Source organism: Anolis sagrei, chromosome Y, assembly GCF_037176765.1.
Source record: "Anolis sagrei isolate rAnoSag1 chromosome Y, rAnoSag1.mat, whole genome shotgun sequence".
Taxonomy (NCBI): domain Eukaryota; kingdom Metazoa; phylum Chordata; class Lepidosauria; order Squamata; family Dactyloidae; genus Anolis; species Anolis sagrei.
In genome coordinates, this window is record NC_090035.1 from 26,865,081 (window position 1) to 26,885,781 (window position 20,701).

The window sequence follows — 20,701 nt, forward strand, 5'->3', positions numbered from 1 at the left end:
CCCATCGTCCATGGTCTGTCCTCCTCGAAAGTACACCAGGATGTAGAGTGGGTCATGGGGGACTCTGTGTGCCAAGTTTGGTCTTGATCAGTCATTGGCAAGGGTCTCAGTGGTCTCAGGAAGTGAGTGAAGTGACTGCAAGTCCCATTATCCATTGTCAAATTCTTCCAAACCGCACCAGGATGTAGAGTGGGTTATGCGGGCTCTCTGTGTAAATTGTGGTCCTGATCCATCATTGTTGGCAGTTATAATGATTTTAGGAAGGGAGTGTAGGTATTGCAAGTCCCACCATCCATGATGCATCCTCCTCCACGCCACACCAGGATGTAGAGTGGGTCATGGAGACTCAGTGTGCCAAGTTTGGTCTTTATCGGTAATTGGATGAGGGTTGCAGTGGTCTCAAGAATTGAGCAAAGTACTGCAAGTCCCATAATCCATGGTCCATCCCCCGCCAAACCACACCAGGCGTAAAGTGGGTCATGAGAGGTCTATGTGCCAAGTTTGGTCCTGATCAGTCATTGGAAGAGGTTAACAGCGGTCTCAGAATGTGAGTGATGGTACTGCAAGTCCCATCATCCATGGTTGCAGTAGGATGTCGAGTCGGTCTTGCAGGCTCTGTGTGCCAAGTGTAGTCTGTATTGGTAATTGTCTGACTCAGCCCCCTCTGGCCTTTTCCTTTCCTCTCTTAGTCATCTCGGAATCTTGGAATTGAGGCTGGCCAATCAGAGACCATATGCAAATTTCCTTCTCATGTCCCCATTTCTGCCATGAACTCTTTTCTCCACCAGGGGCTCCTATTGAAGCTGGCCAATCAGAGACCATATGCAAATAGCACCACTGCGGCAGCCAATCAGAATGTTGGAACTTTCAGGCTGGCCAATCAAAACGCTGGCACATACTCCTCCCGTCACACCGCCACACTTTTGTCTTCCACATACAAACTTTCACCTTTATTATATACATAGATAGATAGATAGATAGATATAGATATAGACTAGCTGTACCCTGCCACGCGTTGCTGTGGCCTATGGTAAATCTTTTCTAAGTAGAGGTAGATATCTAGAGTATTATGAAAGAGAGGTACCAATCTATTCTTTCCCCCTTTTTCTCCTCCTTTCTCTCCTTTCTTCCTTCTCTACCTCTTTCTTTCTTTCTTTCTTTCTTTCTTTCTTTCTTTCGCTCCTTGGTTTCATCCTTCTCTCTTTCCTTCATTCCCTCCCTCTTTCTGCCTTTGCCTCCTTTCTTCCCTCCATGTTTCCTTCCTTCTTTCATTTTTAATTTCCTTTTCTCCTTCCTTCTTTACCTCTTTCCTGCCTTTCCTTCCTTTTATTTTTCTTTCCTTTCTACTTTCTCTTCTTCCTTCCTTCAGTATGTCTTTCTTTCCTGCCTTCCCTCCTTCCTTTCTTCCCATTGCTTACCAAACCCTTCTTGTGCTTTATGTTGGGTCCTCCCCTTTCCCTGCCACGCGTTGCTGTGGCCCACCTTACCTCCCTCTTTCTCTCCTTCTTTCCCTCATTCCCTTTTCTTCTTTCCTTCTCTCCTTCCTTCCTTCCTTCTCTTCCTCTTTCCTTCTTCCTTTTTTCTTTTCCTTCCCTTTCTCTTTTTTCCTTCTCTGCCTCCTTCCTTCCTTCCTTCCTTCCTTCCTTCCTGTGGTTTTTGTTTCTATTCCTTCTTTTGTCTGTCCTTTCTCCCCCCCCCCTCTTTCTCTTTCTTTCTCTTCTTCCTTTGCTCCTCTTTCCTTCCTTTTCTGTCCTTCTCTCCTTCCTTCTCTTCCTCTTCTTCCTTTTTTCTTTTCCTTCCCTTTCTCTTCTTCCTTCTCTGCCTCTTTCCTTCCTTCCTTCCTTTGGTTTTTGTTTCCATTCTTCCTTTTGTCTGTCCTTCCTTCCCCCCTCTTTCTCTTTCTTTCTCTTCTTCCTTTGCCCCTCTTTCCTTCCTTTTTTTTCTTTATCTCCTTCCTTCCTTCTCTACCCATTTCTTTGCATCCCTCTTCATTTCCTCTTTCTCTCTTTTCTTCCTTCTCTACCTCTTTTCTTTTTTTCCTTCACTCTTTGCATCCATGTTTCCTTCTCTGTTTCCGGGCGTCCCCTGGGCAACGTCCTTACAGACGGCCAATTCTCCCACAACAGGAATGACTCCTGACACGACAAAAAAGAAGAAGAAAGTAATAATATATATTAGTAATAATATATTATCACTAATATTAATAATAATATATTATATTGTTAGCAATGAAATAATATAATTAATAATAAAATAATAATAGTAATGATGACAACAACAATATTATTATTGATAATATTATTATTATATTTAAGGTTATGGCTTTTCCTTCCTTTCTGGGCCTTAACAATATTGTGTTTTCCCTGAATTCAGCATCTAATAATAAATATATATAAAGTAAATATTTTATATATATATATATATATATATATATATGTAATATATTATAATTATTATATTATTATTAGTAATATACTAATAATTCACAATAACATTATTATTATTAATAAAATATTACTATACTTAAGGTTTAGTAACCTACGGATGTGAGAGCTGGACCTTAGGGAAGGCTGAGCAAAGGAAGATAGATGCTTTTGAACTGTGGTGTTGGAGGAAAGTGCTGAGAGTGCCTTGGACTGCAAGAAGATCCAACCAGTCCATCCTCCAGGAAATCAAGCCCGACTGCTCATTGGAGGGACGGATACTAGAGACAAAGTTGAAGTACTTTGGCCACATCATGAGGAGACAGCAAAGCCTAGAGAAGACAATTATGCTGGGGAAAGTGGAAGGTAAAAGGAAGAGGGGCCGACCAAGGGCAAGATGGATGGATGGCATCCTTAAAGTGACTGGACTGACCTTGAAGGAGCTGGGGGTGGTGACGGCCGACAGGGAGCTCTGACGTGGGCTGGTCCATGAGGTCACGAAGAGTCGGAGACGACTGAACGAATGAACAATATTTAAGGTTATGTGTTTCCCTGAATTCGGCATCTAATAATAAATGTATAATAAATATATTAATAATATACATAACTAAATGTAATATATTAATATAGTAATATTAGTAATAAATTAATAATAATTTCTAACACTTACATTATTATTCAGGGCATCATCACCCCTCCTCGCCTTTAAGAAAAGGGTGAAGACTTGGTTATGGGACCAGGCCTTTGGGCACTCCGGCAATTAAATCAGACAACCAGGTGAGTAAGACCAGCAGGATTGATGAAGTGGAACGTAAAACTAGATCTATGAGTAGCGAACGCTGACCATGTAAGAGGAGAAACTGGGTTTGTATTTGGTTTTATTGATTTTATTGATTTTATGGTTATAATGTATATTTGGTGTTAACTGTGTATTGATGTAATTTTGTGTTTGATTGTTTTTATGATGCAGGCATCAAATTGTGCCTTGCTTTTGTAAGCCGCCCTGAGTCCCCTTCGGGGTGAGAAGGGCGGGGTAAAAGAATCCCAAATAAATAAATAAATAAATAAATATTTATAATATATTTAAGATTATGTGTTTCCCTTGAATTCAGCATCTAATAATTATATAATAAATAACTCTATTAATAATAATATACATAAAGTAATATATTATGATAGTAATATTAGTAATAAATATTAATTAACAATAACATTATTAATATATATAAGGTTACGTGTTTCCCTTGAATTCAGCATCCAATAATATATAATAAATACATATATTAAGAATAATATAAATGCAATATATTATGATAGTAATATTAGTAATAAATTTATTATTATTATTAACAATAACATTAATAAAATATATTTAAGGTTACGTGTCTTCCCTCAATTCAACATCCAATAATTTTATATTATTTTTAATATAATATAATGAGTAATAATTTAATAATTATAATATTTAACAATAATCTTATTATTAATAATAGCAACAATATTATTGTAAATTATTATAATTATTACATTATTATTACTAATTATAGATTAATAATATAAAATTATAATATATTTAAGGTTATGGGCGACAAAGCAACATTTCCCCACCTTCCCTTCCTTTCTGGGCCGAATAATAATAATAATAATAATAATAATAATAAAACTTAATTTCTTTCCCGCCCTATATATTGAGAAACGTATTGAGAAAACGAAAAGAGGACAGAACAGGAGAAACAAGGGTGTAATATAGCCAACTGCGCATGCGCGGCTGGCTACAAGCCACTCTGCTGGAGATTCCACCTCCTTCGCCTGCGCAGAACATCTTTGACAGCGTTTCCAATTGGAAAGCGTAACCAACCATGCTTTTTTGAGGGAGGAAAAAAATGGAGGCGTTTTGTTTCTGCCTCCTTTGTGACATTGATGGGCGCGATAGGTGTCCAATAGACGCGCGGGGGCTTCCAAAAGGCGGCTCCTGAGCGGCGGGTGAGAATTAGGGAAAAAGAGGCGGGGCCAAAACGTGCTGTCCCGGCCTCCTTTGTGACATTGATGGGCGCGACGGGCGTCCAATGAGAGCGCGGGGGCGTCCAAAAGGCGGCTCCTGAGTGGCGGGTGAGGACTGGGAAAGGGGCGGGGCGTGGAGGGGAGGAGAGCGATCAGTTCGGTTGAGAGTTTTTTTTTGTTTTTTTTTGGTGTGTGTGTGTCTCCGCCTCAGTGTGGTGCGAGGCAGGCGAAGGAAGAGGAAGGAAGGAGGGAAGGTAGGCCGCGCGCGCCCGTCCATGGCGGCGCGGAGGTAGGCCCCGTCCGCGCCATGGAGGACAAGGCCGGCAAGGAGGAGGCCGAGGCGGAGATCCAGGAGCTGCACGGGCCCGAGCACTGGTTTAGCAAGTGGGAGCGGCAGTGTCTGGCCGAGGCCGAGCGCGACGACGAGGGCGCCCTCCCGCCGGGCCTGCAGGGCGACGAGGACGACGAGGAGGAGGACGACGACGAGGCCGCCGCCAGCGCCGCCGCCCCGCAACCCGAACACCGCAAGCAGCAGAAGCTCTGGCACCTCTTCCAGAACTCCGCCACCGCCGTGGCCCAGCTCTACAAGGGTCAGTCAGCCCGCCGCCTCAGGGAGGGGCCCAAGATGGCCGCCGGGAGGGCAGAGAACGCCGGAAGGGGCCCCCAGCCCGCTGGGTGGAGGGGAAGTGACGTTTCGGGCGCCCCCCCCCCGCCAAGGAGGAATAGGGCGGGGCTTCTCCCCTTCTGGCCTCCTCGCCACACACGTGTATGCACTTACAGACGTCCGCAGACACGCGTGTCGCCCTCCACAGGCCTGGAAACATATTTTAGGCCTGTTTTTCAGTAAGAGTGTATATGGGTCTCTATATACATATCCATATATGGATATAATTATATATATATATATATATATATATATATATATATATAAAAAGACATGGGCAAGCTTTGGTCCTCCAGTGTTTTGGACTTCAACTTCTATGATTTCTAACAGTCGGTGGGAGTTGAAGGCCATAACACCTGGAGGGCCAAATTTGCCTATGCCTGGTCTATATATACATATCCATGTATGTATATAACGGTGTTTGTATGCATGTGTAGTGTGTGTTAATGTATGTATATAATGATGTGTGTGCATATATTTTATCTATACACGCACACACATATATATAGTGTATGTGTGTATATATATCTACTTCTAGGCATAGTGTGTGTGTCTGTATATACAGTATCTATAAAAATGTGTGAATATTATACAAATGAATATATAACTATGCTTGTAGGCATGTATATCCATATGAGTTTGTATGTGTGTGTTTATGCATATCCATGTATGTATACAATGATGTGTGTGTGTGTGTGTGTGTGTGTATACACACACACACACACACATACACATAGCCAGTAGGCTGTTAGGAATTGTGCTAGTTGAAGTCCAAAACACCAGGAGGGCCAAAGTTTGCTCATGTCTGGTATATATATGTGTGTGTGTGTGTAAAACTATTCATATTTATATCTAAGCAAGTAGATATATATATATATATATGTACATGCATACATTAATACATATCTGTAAGTGTGTGTTATGTATTTGCATGTGTTTTATATGTGTATGTTTTACATACCTGAGTATTCAGTATGTTTATGTGTGTGTATATATGCACAGATATTTCCATACATGTATGTAATGGTTTATATATGTAGGTGTATATATAAGTATAAATGCACACTTATATTGCCATCTATATCTATATATCTTTGCCTTTTACATATGTGTTCAGTACACATACACACATAAATCCTCTCTTTATATACATACACATATGTTGGTGTATGTGTATATGTATATACTCACATATGTATCGAGAGAGTATGGATTGAGTATGTTGTCATGTAGTTATATGTATATGATGGCATATATGTAGATTTTAACATATATGTATGTATCTGTATATTTATATGTATTCAACTTATTTCTGTATACACACATTATTTATCCATATATGTGTGTATTTATAGAAACATGGTAAAGACATGTATGTAGCAACTTACATCGCAAAAGATGTGTAAATATATAGGCATACATATATACATGTGTGTACATGTGTATATACATAAGTCATTATATACAAAAAGGCACAGCAATATACTCAATATCCTCTACATATATGGACAGGTATATGTAATGTGGAAACCATTATATATATAGAGAGAGAGTGAGTGTGTTTGTTTGTGTGTGTTTATACAAAATATACACATACTGTACATATATCCTCTCGGTCTTCATATATACATATACACACATACATGCATGTATACTTGTTCTCTTTGTTTGTATATATGTATTTTTTGTGGGGGAGTTCTCTTTCCCTCCCCAACTTTCCTTTCCTGAAAGGAATGTGGGGCCTGTGAGGGGTAAGCGGCCTCTGCCCACTGACTGATCACACAAAATGGCGTGCGGAAGCTGCTTCCTTCTCTTCCCAACAATACAAATGGCAGGAGGACAGGACTGTTTATTTTGTTAAATGTGTGAGGCGGGGGGGGGGGGGATGGCTGAGGTTCCTTTATGCCCTCTGATATATTCTTTTGTTGACCCCCCCTCCCCCTGTCCACCATTTTTGTTAGTCTGGATTCCTCCCTGTGCATTCAGCCCTTCCCTGTGGGGCCCTTCCACTCACAAAATGGAGGGGGAGAAAGGCAGTAAAAAGGAGGGAGGTGGGTTAAGTCTGTGTGTGGGTATATCTCTCTGTATTTGAGTATTTCTAAAAGTGGATGTTTTAGATGCATATTAAATGGTGTCTCCCTCCCCTCCTCCACCCCCCCCCCCCCCTGCACAACACAGGACTGTTTATAAGCTCCCCTTCATTCAGTGAGGCACATGGGAGCTTCCACTAGGCTGTCATTTCCCCCTTTTCCTCCCTCTGAGACTTAGTTGAGTCAGTGGTGGCTTTGTGACCCTCTTACTTCCTTCGGTAGTAAAACCTCCCATTTCCCCCACTTCCCTCCTGGCTGGCGGTTGAACAAAATGGCGAAGCTCAATATGGCTGGGGGGGGGGGGAGACTAGATTTCCATTGATTCCAACTGAGAAGTGTTTTTTTAGGGGAACTTCAACTCCCAGAAGCCTCAGCAGCCTTGGCCAATGGATGGGGATTCTGGGAGCTGAAGTCCAAAACACCCGGAAGACCAAGGGCCTTTATTTGAGAGAGGAAGGGAAGGCTCTGAGGGAAACTGCGAAATGCAAAGGCAAACATGAAAGACAAAAGAGTTTTAATGTATGTCTTTTGGGACTTCAACTCCCAGCAGCCTTGACCCATGGTCAGAGATTCTGGGAACTGAAGTCCAAACCACCTGGAAGAATAGGGTTTGGGAAGTACTGAACTAGAAGCTAGCATGACGAACAAAAGCAGACATAACATACAAAGGTTGTCATATTTTTTGGACTTCAATTCCCAGAAGCCTCAGTTGCCTTGGACAGTGATCAGGGATTCTGGAAGCTGATGTCCAAAACTCCTAGAATGCCAGAGTTTGGGGGAATAAGCTGGTTGAGTAAACACTCATGGAATCAAAGAGTTGGAAGAGACCTCATGGGCCATCCAGTCCAACCCCCTGCCAAGAAGCAGGAATATTGCATTCAAATCACCCCTGACAAATGGCCATCCAGCCTCTGCTTAAAAGCTTCCAAAGAAGGAGCCTCCACCAGACTCCGAGGCAGAGAGTTCCACTGCTGAACGGCTCTCACAGTCAGGAAGTTCTTAGCAAAAGAACTTAGCACTCATTAGCAAAAGCAGGCCTGTGTTCATGTGTTTTATTTCTCTCTCCACTTTTCTTTCGTTTCTTCCACTCCCTTCTTTTAACCCCGCCCCCCCTTCCCACAGACCGTGTTTGCCAGCAGCCGGGCCTCTCGCTTTGGGTTCCTTTCCAAAATGCGGCCACCGCTGTCACCAACCTCTACAAAGGTGAGCGGGGATTTGGGGTGGGAGGAAAGAGGCATAGTGCCATGGAAGACTTTGATGGGACCTTGAAGAGATAAGAAAGGTCAAAAGAAGGCTGCAAAAGTGCAACAGGGGTTGGAGAATGCAGGTTGGTAGGCCAACTTCATCCCTCTTTGTTCCTGTCTGGCAAAATGGGATTAGACTGAACGTCCTTGTGGTCTCTTTTAACCCATTCTCTGATTCTCTTCCCAACTGTAAACCCTGTTAAGGAATAAGGCAAATAGCGGGCCTTTGGGCATGTTCTCTTCCATGTGCATGTCTGTCTTGAGTATTATTTACTGTGTTTGTAGTTGCACATTACCAGCTACTTATGTTTTCCTAATCAATGTATTTCTGGGTATTTTTTAAATAACCAGAATCAAAGTGGTTAGACAGTTCTGCTTCCTCCCTATTTTGTGTTGATATTGCATGCAGTTGCTGTATACCATATTAAACTCAGAAGCAAAAGGTGATGGAAGTTGGAGCAGGCAAGGTCCAGGTCTTCAAGTCATCTGAGTGAGGGTGGCCCCGAGAATTTTGTGTATTTTTCTTGAGAAAACTTAATTGGTTAGCCGTTAACTGGTTCACATTATAGTTTGTAAATAAAGTAGTGTTGTACAGGCCGTCTCATGGAGGAGGCTGGTAATTACGCCTTCCAAGTCTGCCAGGGATTGGCTTCTTATTGGTGTCCACTTTTTCTCTGGAAACTTCTTTCCTGACAGTGGGGATCCATTGCAGACATTCAGTGGCATTAGAATGATAGCAGCACTTTAGTTTCTCTTTCTGAAGAGTCCCCTATGGAGCACTGTAATGCAAAGTCAAACATCTTCATGGAGATTGAATCAGTAGAATTACTTGACTGCTCAGTTGTCACTTATAGTAGCAGCCTTTAGCATTAGCCCTCCTTAAGCTCAATTGTCTTTAGCATCCAATGCTGGTAGTCTAGCAACTCCTCCCCAGCTCAAGTATTATTTAGGGTCAGTGGTGTTGAAACACTTAAGATGTTACACTTAAGATGTTATTATAGAAAGCCATGGCCTGAATCCCAGTTGTTGGTCTTCACTAGGGTAGACTCATGGAATCAGTTGTTGAATGTTGGCTCAATGCAGGTAAATCCCATTGATTTGTTGGGTCTACTGTAAAGGTGGGTGTGTTGGAGTACATGGAAGGCTAGAATAGAGGGATATTATGCAGTCTCAGATACTCCCTATTTCCTATTTCCTTCCTTTATTCCTTCAAATCTCGTTGGAATGCTTTTTGTTTTATAATTCATGCCTTTGTCTTTAAGTGACATTTTGGTTTAGTGTTTCCTGTTTGTATTTCTGACCCTTAAGATTAATCCTTCTGTTGCTCATCTAAAGAATGTAAAAGTGTGCAGTTTTTGCAGATTACTGAATATTTTGAGGTTGGGATGTTCAGTTAAAGTGGTACTTGGACCTTGCCTTTGTCTTGGGATATCCATTCTTCTAAGAAGCATAAACACTGTTGTCCAATGTCCTTACTCTTGTAAGACAACTCTCAACTTAGAGGTAGATGTTTCTGTGATATATGTGTTAAAAGTAGGGTATTCCAGGTTGCCTAAAAATTGGGGACATTAACTCCCTAGAATGGGGTCCAGCTTGGACTTCAGAGGGAAACAACAAGTTGCTTTGGTTTCCTAGAGAGCAAAGTGGCCTTTAGAGCTTGGTGCTTGCTCTGTGTCCAGACTGCAGTGGGACACCAAGACTAGCACAGTGCTATTTATATTGACTTCTAAACGAATGTTGGTCTTCCTAACACCCAGTGAACTATAAACTGGTTTGTATCTACAAAGCACTTAATTATTTCTAGCTGTTGGAATGATAGAACCTACTGGAAAGGTTGGAGTAAATAAGACTTATTAGAACTTATCTTGGTATTGGGTTGCTAGGCTTCAGTGGATCCATTTGTGATGGACTTGGCTTGCACATAGAAGAAGAGGGACATGATTTTTTTTGTCCAATGAGAAAGCTGTGTCTGTTTCATGAGAGACAGGGAGATTTTTGGTGTTTGAGGACTATTTCAAGACAGGACCTCATGAGCTTCAGCCATCTTCATGCTCCTGAGGAAATGAGCCCATGAAGCTTTATGCCGAAATAAATTAGGTTAATGTATTGTTGAAGGCTTTCATGGCCGGAATCACTGGGTTATTGTAGGTTTTTTTGGGCTATATGGCCATGTTCTAGAGGCATTTTTTCCTGACGGTTCGCCTGCATCTATGGCAAGCATCCTCAGAGGTTGTGAGGTAAATTAGGTTAGTCTTGTAGATGCCATGAGATAGTTTTCCTTCCCTTTCTATGACAACAGGAAATAGATATTTTCTTGACATCATCTTATTAATTACCTGGAATGTATACACTTCCAAAATAGAACAGTGGTCCTTGCAAGTCCTAGTTCATGCTCCCCAAAACTGCTTGAGACATTCAGATATCATTCCACTTCTGTCAGAAAAATCTTAAAAGACAAAAGTATCCCATATGATCTTGGAAGAGAGGCAGGGTCAGCCCTGGTTAACACTTGGATTGGTGACTATTAGGAAATACAAGGTGCTATAGACTGAATTTCAGAGGAAAGTGGGGTTTCTTCCACAGATCAAACTCTGTTAGAGCAGAGTATTTAGCAATAGCCTTTTAGATGCTCTTGGCTCACAGTTCCTATCATCCCTTGCCAGCATTACTGACTCATGGGAATTGTAGTTCAGACCATTTGAAGGCCACAGCTTCCTTTCATGTTTAATGAGTTTGTAGAAGCATTTCCTCCCATCTCATGCGTAACTTTGTGTAGAGCACTAGGTGTAGCTATGCAGCCGAGATTATTCTTGTGTGTGTAGTAGCTGGAATGGAATGCAGGGTTGAAAACAGCAAGCCCTTAGTTATCGCAGGAGGTGTTTGCCAGATCAGCTGATTGTATTCATCAGTGCTGTTTTCCTCATTGGCGCTGCTGCCATTTTGCTGGCTTGTCTCGGAGGAAGGGGAGGCTGATTCACAGAAGTCCGTAGTGGCTGCAGCTTTGTGCCTCTGGATGGAAAACATGAGAGAAGAGATGTAGTAGTCATGGGCGATTTCAACTATCCCGATATTTGCTGGAAAACAAACTTGGCCAAGAGTACAAGGTCCAACAAATTCCTCGCTTGCATTGCAGACAATTTCATAGTCCAGAAGGTAGAAGAGGCAACAAGGGGATTGGCTACTCTTGATCTCATCCTAACAAATGCGGAGGACCTGATCGATGCGGTCGAAGTGGTAGGATCCTTAGGGGCAAGTGACCATGTGCTCCTGCAATTTGAGGTACAAAGGAAGGCTGAAACTAAGACAAGTCAAACCCGCATTTTGGACTTTAGGAGAGCTGATTTCCAAAAAATGAAGGAAACGCTGAGCAGCATTCCGTGGACACAGATACTAAAAGACAAGGGAGTTACGGATGGATGGGAATTTCTCAAGAGTGAAATACTCAAGGCGCAATTGCAAACCGTGCCAACAAAGAGAAAAAATAGGACAAGTGCAAAGAAGCCAGAATGGATGTCCAAAGAACTTCTAACTGTGCTAAGACACAAAAGAGACACGCACAAGAAGTGGAAAAAGGAAGAAATCACCAAAGAAGAATTCAAACAAATAGCCAACACCTGTAGGGAAAAGGTCCGCAAGGCTAAAGCAAAAAACGAGCTCAGACTTGCCAGGGACATTAAAAACAATAAAAAGGGCTTCTATTCTTATGTCAGTAGAAAAAGGAAAAACAAGGAGGCGATAGGACCTCTTCGAGGAGAAGATGGGGCAATGCTGACAGGGGATAGGGAAAAGGCAGAACTACTTAATGCCTTCTTTGCCTCGGTCTTCTCACAAAAAGAGAGTCTTCAACCTCAGCAAGATGGAGTGGATGAGGGATTGGAGGACATCCAACCCCAAATTGGGAAAGAAGTCGTCCAGGAATACCTGGCCGCTCTTAATGAGTTCAAGTCCTCAGGGCCAGATCAACTACACCCCAGAGTATTGAAGGAACTAGCGGAAGTCATTTCGGAACCATTGGCAACCATCTTTGAGAGTTCTTGGAGAACGGGAGAAGTTCCAGCAGATTGGAGGAGGGCCAATGTGGTCCCAATCTTCAAGAAGGGAAAAAGGGATGACCCAAACAACTACCGTCCAGTCAGCCTCACGTCGATACCAGGCAAGATTCTGGAAAAGATTGTTAAGGAAGCGGTCTGCAAACACTTACAAACAAATGGGGTCATCGCTAATAGTCAACATGGATTTATCAAAAACAAGTCATGCCAGACTAATCTGATCTCTTTCTTCGATAGAGCTACAAGCTGGGTAGATGCGGGGAATGCCGTGGATGTAGCGTACCTGGATTTCAGTAAGGCCTTCGACAATGTCCCCCCATGACCTTCTGGCAAGGAAACTAGTCCAATGTGGGCTAGGCAAAACTACGGTGAGGTGGATCTGTAATTGGTTAAGTGGACGAACACAGAGAGTGCTCACTAATGCTTCCTCTTCATCTTGGAAAGAAGTGACAAGTGGAGTGCCGCAGGGTTCCGTCCTGGGCCCGGTCCTGTTCAACATCTTTATTAATGACTTAGATGAAGGGCTAGAAGGCATGATCATCAAGTTTGCAGACGACACGAAATTGGGAGGGATAGCCAATAGTCCAGAGGACAGGAGCAGAATTCAAAACGATCTTGACAGATTAGAGAGATGGGCCAAAACTAACAAAATGAAGTTCAACAGTGACAAATGCAAGATACTCCACTTTGGCAGAAAAAATGAAATGCAAAGATACAGAATGGGTGACGCCTGGATCGAGAGCAGTACGTGTGAAAAAGATCTTGGAGTCCTCATGGACAACAAGTTAAACATGAGCCAACAATGTGATGCGGCGGCAAAAAAAGCCAATGGGATTTTGGCCTGCATCAATAGGAGCATAGTGTCTAGATCTAAGGAAGTAATGCTACCCCTCTATTCTGCTTTGGTTAGACCACATCTGGAATATTGTGTCCAATTCTGGGCACCACAATTCAAGAGAGATATTGACAAGCTGGAATGTGTCCAGAGGAAGGCGACTAAAATGATCAAGGGTCTGGAGAACAAGCCCTATGAGGAGCGGCTTAGGGAACTGGGCATGTTTAGCCTGAAGAAGAGAAGGCTGAGAGGAGATATGATAGCCATGTATAAATATGTGAGAGGAAGCCACAGGGAGGAGGGAGCAAGCTTGTTTTCTGCTTCCTTGGAGACTAGGACGCGGAACAATGGCTTCAAACTACAAGAGAGGAGATTCCATCTGAACATTAGGAAGAACTTCCTGACTGTGAGAGCTGTTCAGCAGTGGAACTCTCTGCCCCGGAGTGTGGTGGAGGCTCCTTCTTTGGAAGCTTTTAAGCAGAGGCTGGATGGCCATTTGTCAGGGGTGATTTGAATGCAATATTCCTGCTTCTTGGCAGGGGGTTGGACTGGATGGCCCATGAGGTCTCTTCCAACTCTTTAGATTCTATTCTATGATTCTATGAGGCCGGCTTGCAGCGAACCGATTGGGGGAGCCCCAGGGGCCTTGCTGAGCAGTACAATGCATTGGAATTGAATGGGCAGGATGTGGAGCATGGAAATGAACTGTGGCCTAGAAAATCTTCCATTTCTAAAGGAAATAAATGAATCAATTCATGAAGTTGATGAGTGAATGTCAATACAGTCTAGAGCCAGCAAAGACATCCATGTATTTGTTGTAAGCAACGCTGAAGTCGGAGCTGAGGTTAGGTGGGTTCTAGCTGTTTTGAGATGATGATTTTTCAGGGAATTATCCTTAGGAAATGTAAGTCTCCTTGTATGCTTTTTTGATTTCTGAAAGGGGATCACAGCTACAACAGCTTAGGCCATTCTAAAGTGAAAGCCTATGTTTTGGCTGTACTGGTGAAATGAAATGATTCATGTTTCATGCTCAGCAAAAGTGAGCTTAGGAACCTTTTATCATTATAACAGTTCTGGTGAGTTGTCTAGTCTGACACACAGGCAATATATTCAGATATTTCAGCTCAGATACTGATAGGGCCAATTGAAATTTATTTTAGTATTTTGCATATATGTAAATATACTTTATAAAGAAATTTTATATATATTAATCAACACGGGTGGAACGAAAGGCTGAATGTACCAAAAATTAGACCTGTTAATTTTGGACAAACTTCGATCAATACTTGTCTGACCTGGGTCTCAATAGCATGCACTGTCAACATGCATATAATATCTAGCTCTTGTCTACAGAAAGTGTATATCTCTCTGTACATAATGAGTATCAATAGCCTGATTGTTTTGTATTTGACTTTCTAACATGAGTACCACCAGAACACTTAGAATAGCAATAATAGCTCTATTTTAACCACACACACACTATAATGTATGGGCCAGAAATGCTAAGTGAAAAAAATCCCATCAAGCTTCACTATCTTTTTTAGGCTCTGCTCCCACAACTCTTTCCTTTTCGGGTAGAAACATTATTTAACTAAGTAAATAGTTAATTCTTTATATACAGAACATGCAATAGTATGGTGGTATGTAACTGTATTTCGATAGATATTGAACTAGTCTTTCCAACTTTCATTAGCAAGAGGGATGCAAGTCACAGTGCATCAACGCCTAGTGAGCTGAAATGTTCGATGTCCTTGTGCTGAGTGTACAAAAGAAAAAAAAGTGAGGGAATAACTCATCACTCCTTAGCCAGTTCCATCTTTGTGCAAGCAGCTTGGTAAACAAAATATTAATGGACAGAATGATAGATATACAAAAAAATACATGTCTAATTCCTGTACAAGATTAACAATTAATGAATGGATCTTTCTTGTTTGAAATGTCAAAGACTCTTTATATTTTGACTTCATATGCCGTTTCAGAGGTGAAAAGTTAAAAGAGAAGTAATTGATCTTACAATGATCTCCCTCACTCACTTCCTACTTATGTTTGACTTAAATTGCTGGTTTTCTTCTCCATATAGGCACACTGGTAATATTACAGTGGTACCAGACAAGAAATTCTTTCCCTTCTGTTTTTTTTTTTTTTTTTGGTGGGGTGGAGGTGGTGGGGAAGAGTTAGTACCATTATGTCCACTTTATGTGTGGAAAAGTATTGGGCCTGTGTGTCAGAGGTGTTGGGGTTTATTAGTCTATACGGAAGCTATAGACAGAATGATTGATAGAGTGGGACACAGGCCAGAAAACTCTCCACTCTGGGTATTGAACCAGTGTATATAACTTCCCTGATTTTTAATATAGAAAATAGCCAGTAGTTGCTTAAGTGTCTGGAGTTTCTTGGGGCTTGCTTTCTTGAGCTGGGGCTGCACTGCCAGTGAGCTCCAGTAAAAAGTTCTAATTGCGCCAGAGGAGACTGATCCAGTAACCTATATTAACCGCGATGTTTTTCATTGTGAGTCATCGCACTTGGCACCATCCTGGTGCCAGCTGAAACAGCAAAGTGTGTTGTCTATAAGAGAGGGTGGTTTCGTAATAAAATGCCAGTTTCTCACAGACATCCATGAGCTAAATATGTGAGTTAAAGATTTTCCAGGAAGAGGTGGCATGTACCCCAGTAAAGGGCAACACTGAAGTCATACGACTGTAGTGATTAAATTGGTAGAATCCAATTGCCACCTGATAAGAATGATGCAGAATAGGAAAGCTTTATGGGGAATTCTGATAAAAAGGGTTGGTGGCAGTCAAGTTCACTGGTTCGCTTGGGGGGGGGGGGGATATGCTCATGAAAATAGGAATTGTGCTTGTTCTCAATGGAGGGGAGAATGTTCTTGTGCTGAAATACTCTAACTGGGCCCTCTGAAGGGCTTGTTTTCTCTTCCATCATCTTGAAATGGCGCAGGACTGTTTGGATAGTTTCCTTGCCATTGGGGGTGTGGAGTGTCGTGTGTCACGCGGCCCTCAGAGCTTGTTGCTTTCCTCATGTCAGACGCTGAGGTTGCAGTGTGGGTGGCATCCAGGGATGATTGCGCACTCAACCGTATAGGATGCGTGAGTCAGAAGAACTTCATTTTGTTAGCTGGCTTTGGCAACTCCTGTCCTGCCTCAAGAGTAGCTCATCTTGCTTAAAAGCCACTCAGTAACACTAACGTCTAGCCAAAATAACTAGAACATGTAGCTGATGGCACTGGCGGATAGGCAGGGGGATTATGCTGTCGTTTTTTCCAGGCAGTTGCTGGATAGTAGGCACATATTTAATATATTGAAATAGATATCAGTAGAGTGTTAATGCCTTGGTTGGAGAAGTCATAGAGAGTTGTCTGTCAACCGATATGCACTCCCCACATTGCAGCTTTGCAGCCTTGGTTCCTTTTCCTCTGGGCTCTTACTGTGTTGGACTATAGCAGTGGTTCCCAACCTGTGGTCTGTGAACCACCAGTGGTCCCCAAGAACTAAAATATGGTCCACAGCTTCACCATTACTTACACCACTGCAATAAGAGCGACTGGTCTCGTGAAACCTTCTTACACTGCTGAGGCAACTGGGATGTCGGAAGGGGAGAGGCTGACTACTAACGAAAGGCGCGACAATATGCCTCCTGACTGCTGTTTCTCCTCCTCCTCCCTCCCCCTCAGCAGAGCGGGTGGGGGGGGGGTTAGTGTCCTCGTTTTTAGGCTTGTGTCTGGGGTTATTTAGGGTGCTGTTTCAGAAAATTGCATTGGCTAGACCACATCAGCTCTAGATCATTAAATATGGTTTTCTGTGGGCGAGCAGATGGCAAGTACTGGATGCATATGTTCTGTGTCAAACTAGAGCTGATGTGTCTATCCAATGCAGTTTTCTGAATCATCACTCAAAATACCCAAACCAAATCTAAAGTTGACCAAAAACTGATTTGTAATCCTTTTGGTACTATTGTTGGAGAGTGGTGCCTAGTCAAAGTGGTCCCTAGCCAGAAAAAGGTTGAGAACCATTGGACTATAGTCACCATCTTCATTGGCAATCATGGGAACCAGAGTCCCAAAACCCTGAGCGTTTTTTTCATGCTCACTCAGTATTATGAACCACCAATACTCTTGGCCCTTAGCGCTTCCTGTTCCCTAGGAACTGTGTCTCGCAGCCAATCCCCCATCTCCAGCTGCCCCTCTAAGGTTTCTGCAATGGTTGCTTCATCATTGTCAATGTGTCAGAGACCCCTCCCCCCCCCACCCAGCAAAAATCAGATTTCCTCTTTCTCTCCTTCCCTTCTCTGTATTCAATGCATTGCCACATTATATTGTGTCTATTGTTGCATTACGAAAATAGTGTGATTTGTTTTCCTTTCACTTCCCTGACCATATTTCATTTCCACAATTTTCTTCCCTCAGAGCCTCTTCTCTTTGTCTCCCCTCCTCCTTAATTCTGCCTGCTGTTCTGATCATGTGACATGGCTCTGTAAATGATGTCATTGGCTTCTGTCTTTTCAGTCTCTTGCCAATGCCTTTTCCTTCCTGTTTCTTCCTCTTTGTGTGCGGTTTTGCCAACACATCCTTTGTGACCTTTATGGCCTAGTCCTTGCTTGCCCTTGTCCTCCTTTCCCCCATCATTCTGCAAATGTCCCTTGTTATGCACAGAAAATCTTCCAGGAAGACAGTCCAAGTTTTGGAAAATTCGGAGGAAGAACGTTATTTTAGTCCCTTTCCTAGGTTGAAAATCACTTTGTTGCTTCAGGAGCTTTAAATGTGTCCAGGTTGAAATGTTAGCAATGTAACATTATAAATACAATGTTCACAATCTTAAAACTAACGTTTACTCAGTAATTACAAACAGAATGTACTTTTTGAAAGATTTTTTTCTTTGTTATCAATGGGGTGACAGTGTCTTGATATTTGACAAACATTTTTGTTCATTGTTTTTGCTAATTTAATAAGTGGCAGAGGAAAAAAAGGAAAAAATCAGTATAGCAAAACAAATGAATCTCTTTTGTCTCTTCTAGCCTATGTAGGAACAAGCAGACATCAGACACTGGCACCCATAAGAATAACCAAGGAAAGGAAAACAAGGCCAGGAAATGCAATGATCCAATGCTGTGTAATTTTAAGAGAAAGTCTTCCTGTTATATAGCTTTTAGGAATGATTTTGAGGGAATAATATAGGAATATTTTGCCTTAAAATGTATATCATTCCAGTTCATTTTCCTCTATTGTTCCAGGGAAAGGTTGAAGGAACTCATTTTTATCTGAATTTTTCTGAGTTTTTTGAGTATCTATTCATAAAGATACAGAAACTTCCCATTCATCTCATTGGTTGCCTTGCAAAGAGATCTTGCAGGATTGTCCTTGGAAGTGGTGTGTGGTTAATATCCTATTGTGGCTTTGTGCTCAAAGGCACAATGTGGTGTTTACTGGTGGCAGATAGTCCTCCTTCCTTCCTCAAAAGCATGCAGGTGACTGGCAGATTATACCTGTTTGCTGCTCACTTGTCCTTCCTCATCATTCATCCCTGCTGCTGGTGTGACACTTCTAAAGCAGGACTTCACCTCTCCTGTGATCTTCCTGCAGCAGCTTTGCTAGAACTGCAGAGAGAGAGCTCCTTTGACTGCTGACTTTGTCATTTGAAGTGTTCATATCCAGCCTTTCCTTAAGGCAGCTACTGACAATATAGGAAATAAATGTACAGCAACTAGCTGGTGATATGCACTTAAGCTGTTGCCTCTCATTTCTAGATATCTGCTGGAGTGAATGGGAATTACTGCATCCCTATAAATTACTGTTTGAATTTGCAAGAGTCACCTCAGGTTGCCTCTTGCATTTCAGGGCATACTTTGCAGGGAGGGATTGTTTCTGTCAGCCATTTTAGAGTCTGTGATAGGACTATATTGGCAAGTCATTTTGAGTCTACTGTGGAAAGAAAAAGCGGGTATAAATAAACAGAAGAAGAAGAAGACGACGACGATGATTTCAGGGAAGAAACAGCTCATGCTGGCACAAATCATGATTCAGTGATAAAATTTTTGTTTTACCAGTCCAAAGATGCGTTATATTTCAAGGTTAGCTGTAGAAATGAGTGCCATTAAGTCCACAACCTTGTATGCTCTGTGTAAACCAGTGGTTCTCAACCTGTGGGTCCTCAGATGTTTTGGTCTTCAACTCCCAGAAATCCTCACAGCTGGTAAACTAGCTGGGATTTCTGGGAGTTGTAGACCAAAATACCTGGGGACCCACAGGTTGAGAACCACTGGTGTAAACAGTCGCATGATCATGTTTTAATAGCCTGTTGATATTGCCTAGACTTTCTGATCAGTTGGATCCAACTGATGCTTCCAGAGGATACTTGCATATAGAAAGGTGGTTTTTGTGTTCAGACCATGGAAAAAGTGGGCAGCTATTCTAGAGTAGTGATACTCTACCCATCTCATGTGAGGAACCAGCAGTATTTATTTTCTGCACTCAATATGTGCCCATTGGTTACCATTATCTATTCCTTACATTGGAATTTGCCTGGGTCTGGCATTTTGAGATTTGCTGTTCTAGAGCTCTTTGAGAAGATACATGCCCAATTCCTGTAAAATTGTTTCGATAGGGCACCAAATCGATCTGAACAAATTTTACAGATATTGGGAAGAAAAAAGTGCTGAAGATATGCATTCTCTTGCTATAAAATGCAATTTTACAAGCCCTGTACTGAAGCAAGTGGATACTTTTTGATAGTTTTGGTTTTATACATTATATTCTAGCCAACAAGATGCTGCCACCCATGACTCATTTTTCAATTTTATTTGGATCTGGTACCTTTTAGAAACAAATTCTGTGTCTTGGGAGGAGGTGAAGGTGGAGGAGGCGGAGAGCGAGGTGTGGAGGAGGAGAAGACGCAACGTGGAGGGCGAAAGCGACGCGGAGCGCAGACGACGAAGATAGCGCGATAAAGAGAGACATCGCGAGAAGATAGAACGGAGAGACGAAACCCCACAAAGCCCCATGAAGTCCCGCGAGAAGTGGAAAATAAATAAATAAATAAATAATAATAATAATAAAAGGACCCAGATAGCGCGAGAAAGCACGAGAAGAAAGAGGGGAGAACGAGAATGAGAAGTAAACAAAGTAATAAAGCGAAGGACCACGAGAGGGCGAAAAGGAGATAGCGAAAAATAAATAGAAGAAGCAGTGAAACAGAGAAGACAAACAAACGGAGGGAAATAAACAAATAATAATAACAATAAATAAATAAACAAAAATCGGGAAAAATAAAGGAAAATAAAAGAAAAATAAAGGGAAAAGGACAATAAAGTATATATATTTTATATATATATATATAACCAATATAAGCAACCAAATAAACACAGTAAAAATATAATAAAATTCAA

At 41.9% G+C, this 20,701-nt stretch overlaps 1 protein-coding gene across 2 annotated transcripts in view; it reads left to right on the plus strand.

The window, feature by feature from the left end:
• Positions 1-4,575: 4,575 nt before the first annotated feature.
• The window catches only part of LOC137095139 (HUWE1-associated protein modifying stress responses 1-like), a 38,286-nt gene continuing 22,160 nt past the window's right edge, over positions 4,576-20,701 (plus strand). Inside the window, exons 1-2 of one of the 2 annotated variants that reach the window (XM_067461439.1) lie at positions 4,576-5,014; positions 8,301-8,381. In XM_067461439.1, coding sequence (XP_067317540.1) covers positions 4,732-5,014; positions 8,301-8,381 — 364 coding nt within the window. In that variant the 5' untranslated portion in view covers positions 4,576-4,731. The remainder of the gene's footprint in view (positions 5,015-8,300; positions 8,382-20,701) is intronic. The other variant, XM_067461440.1, reaches the window with a different exon arrangement.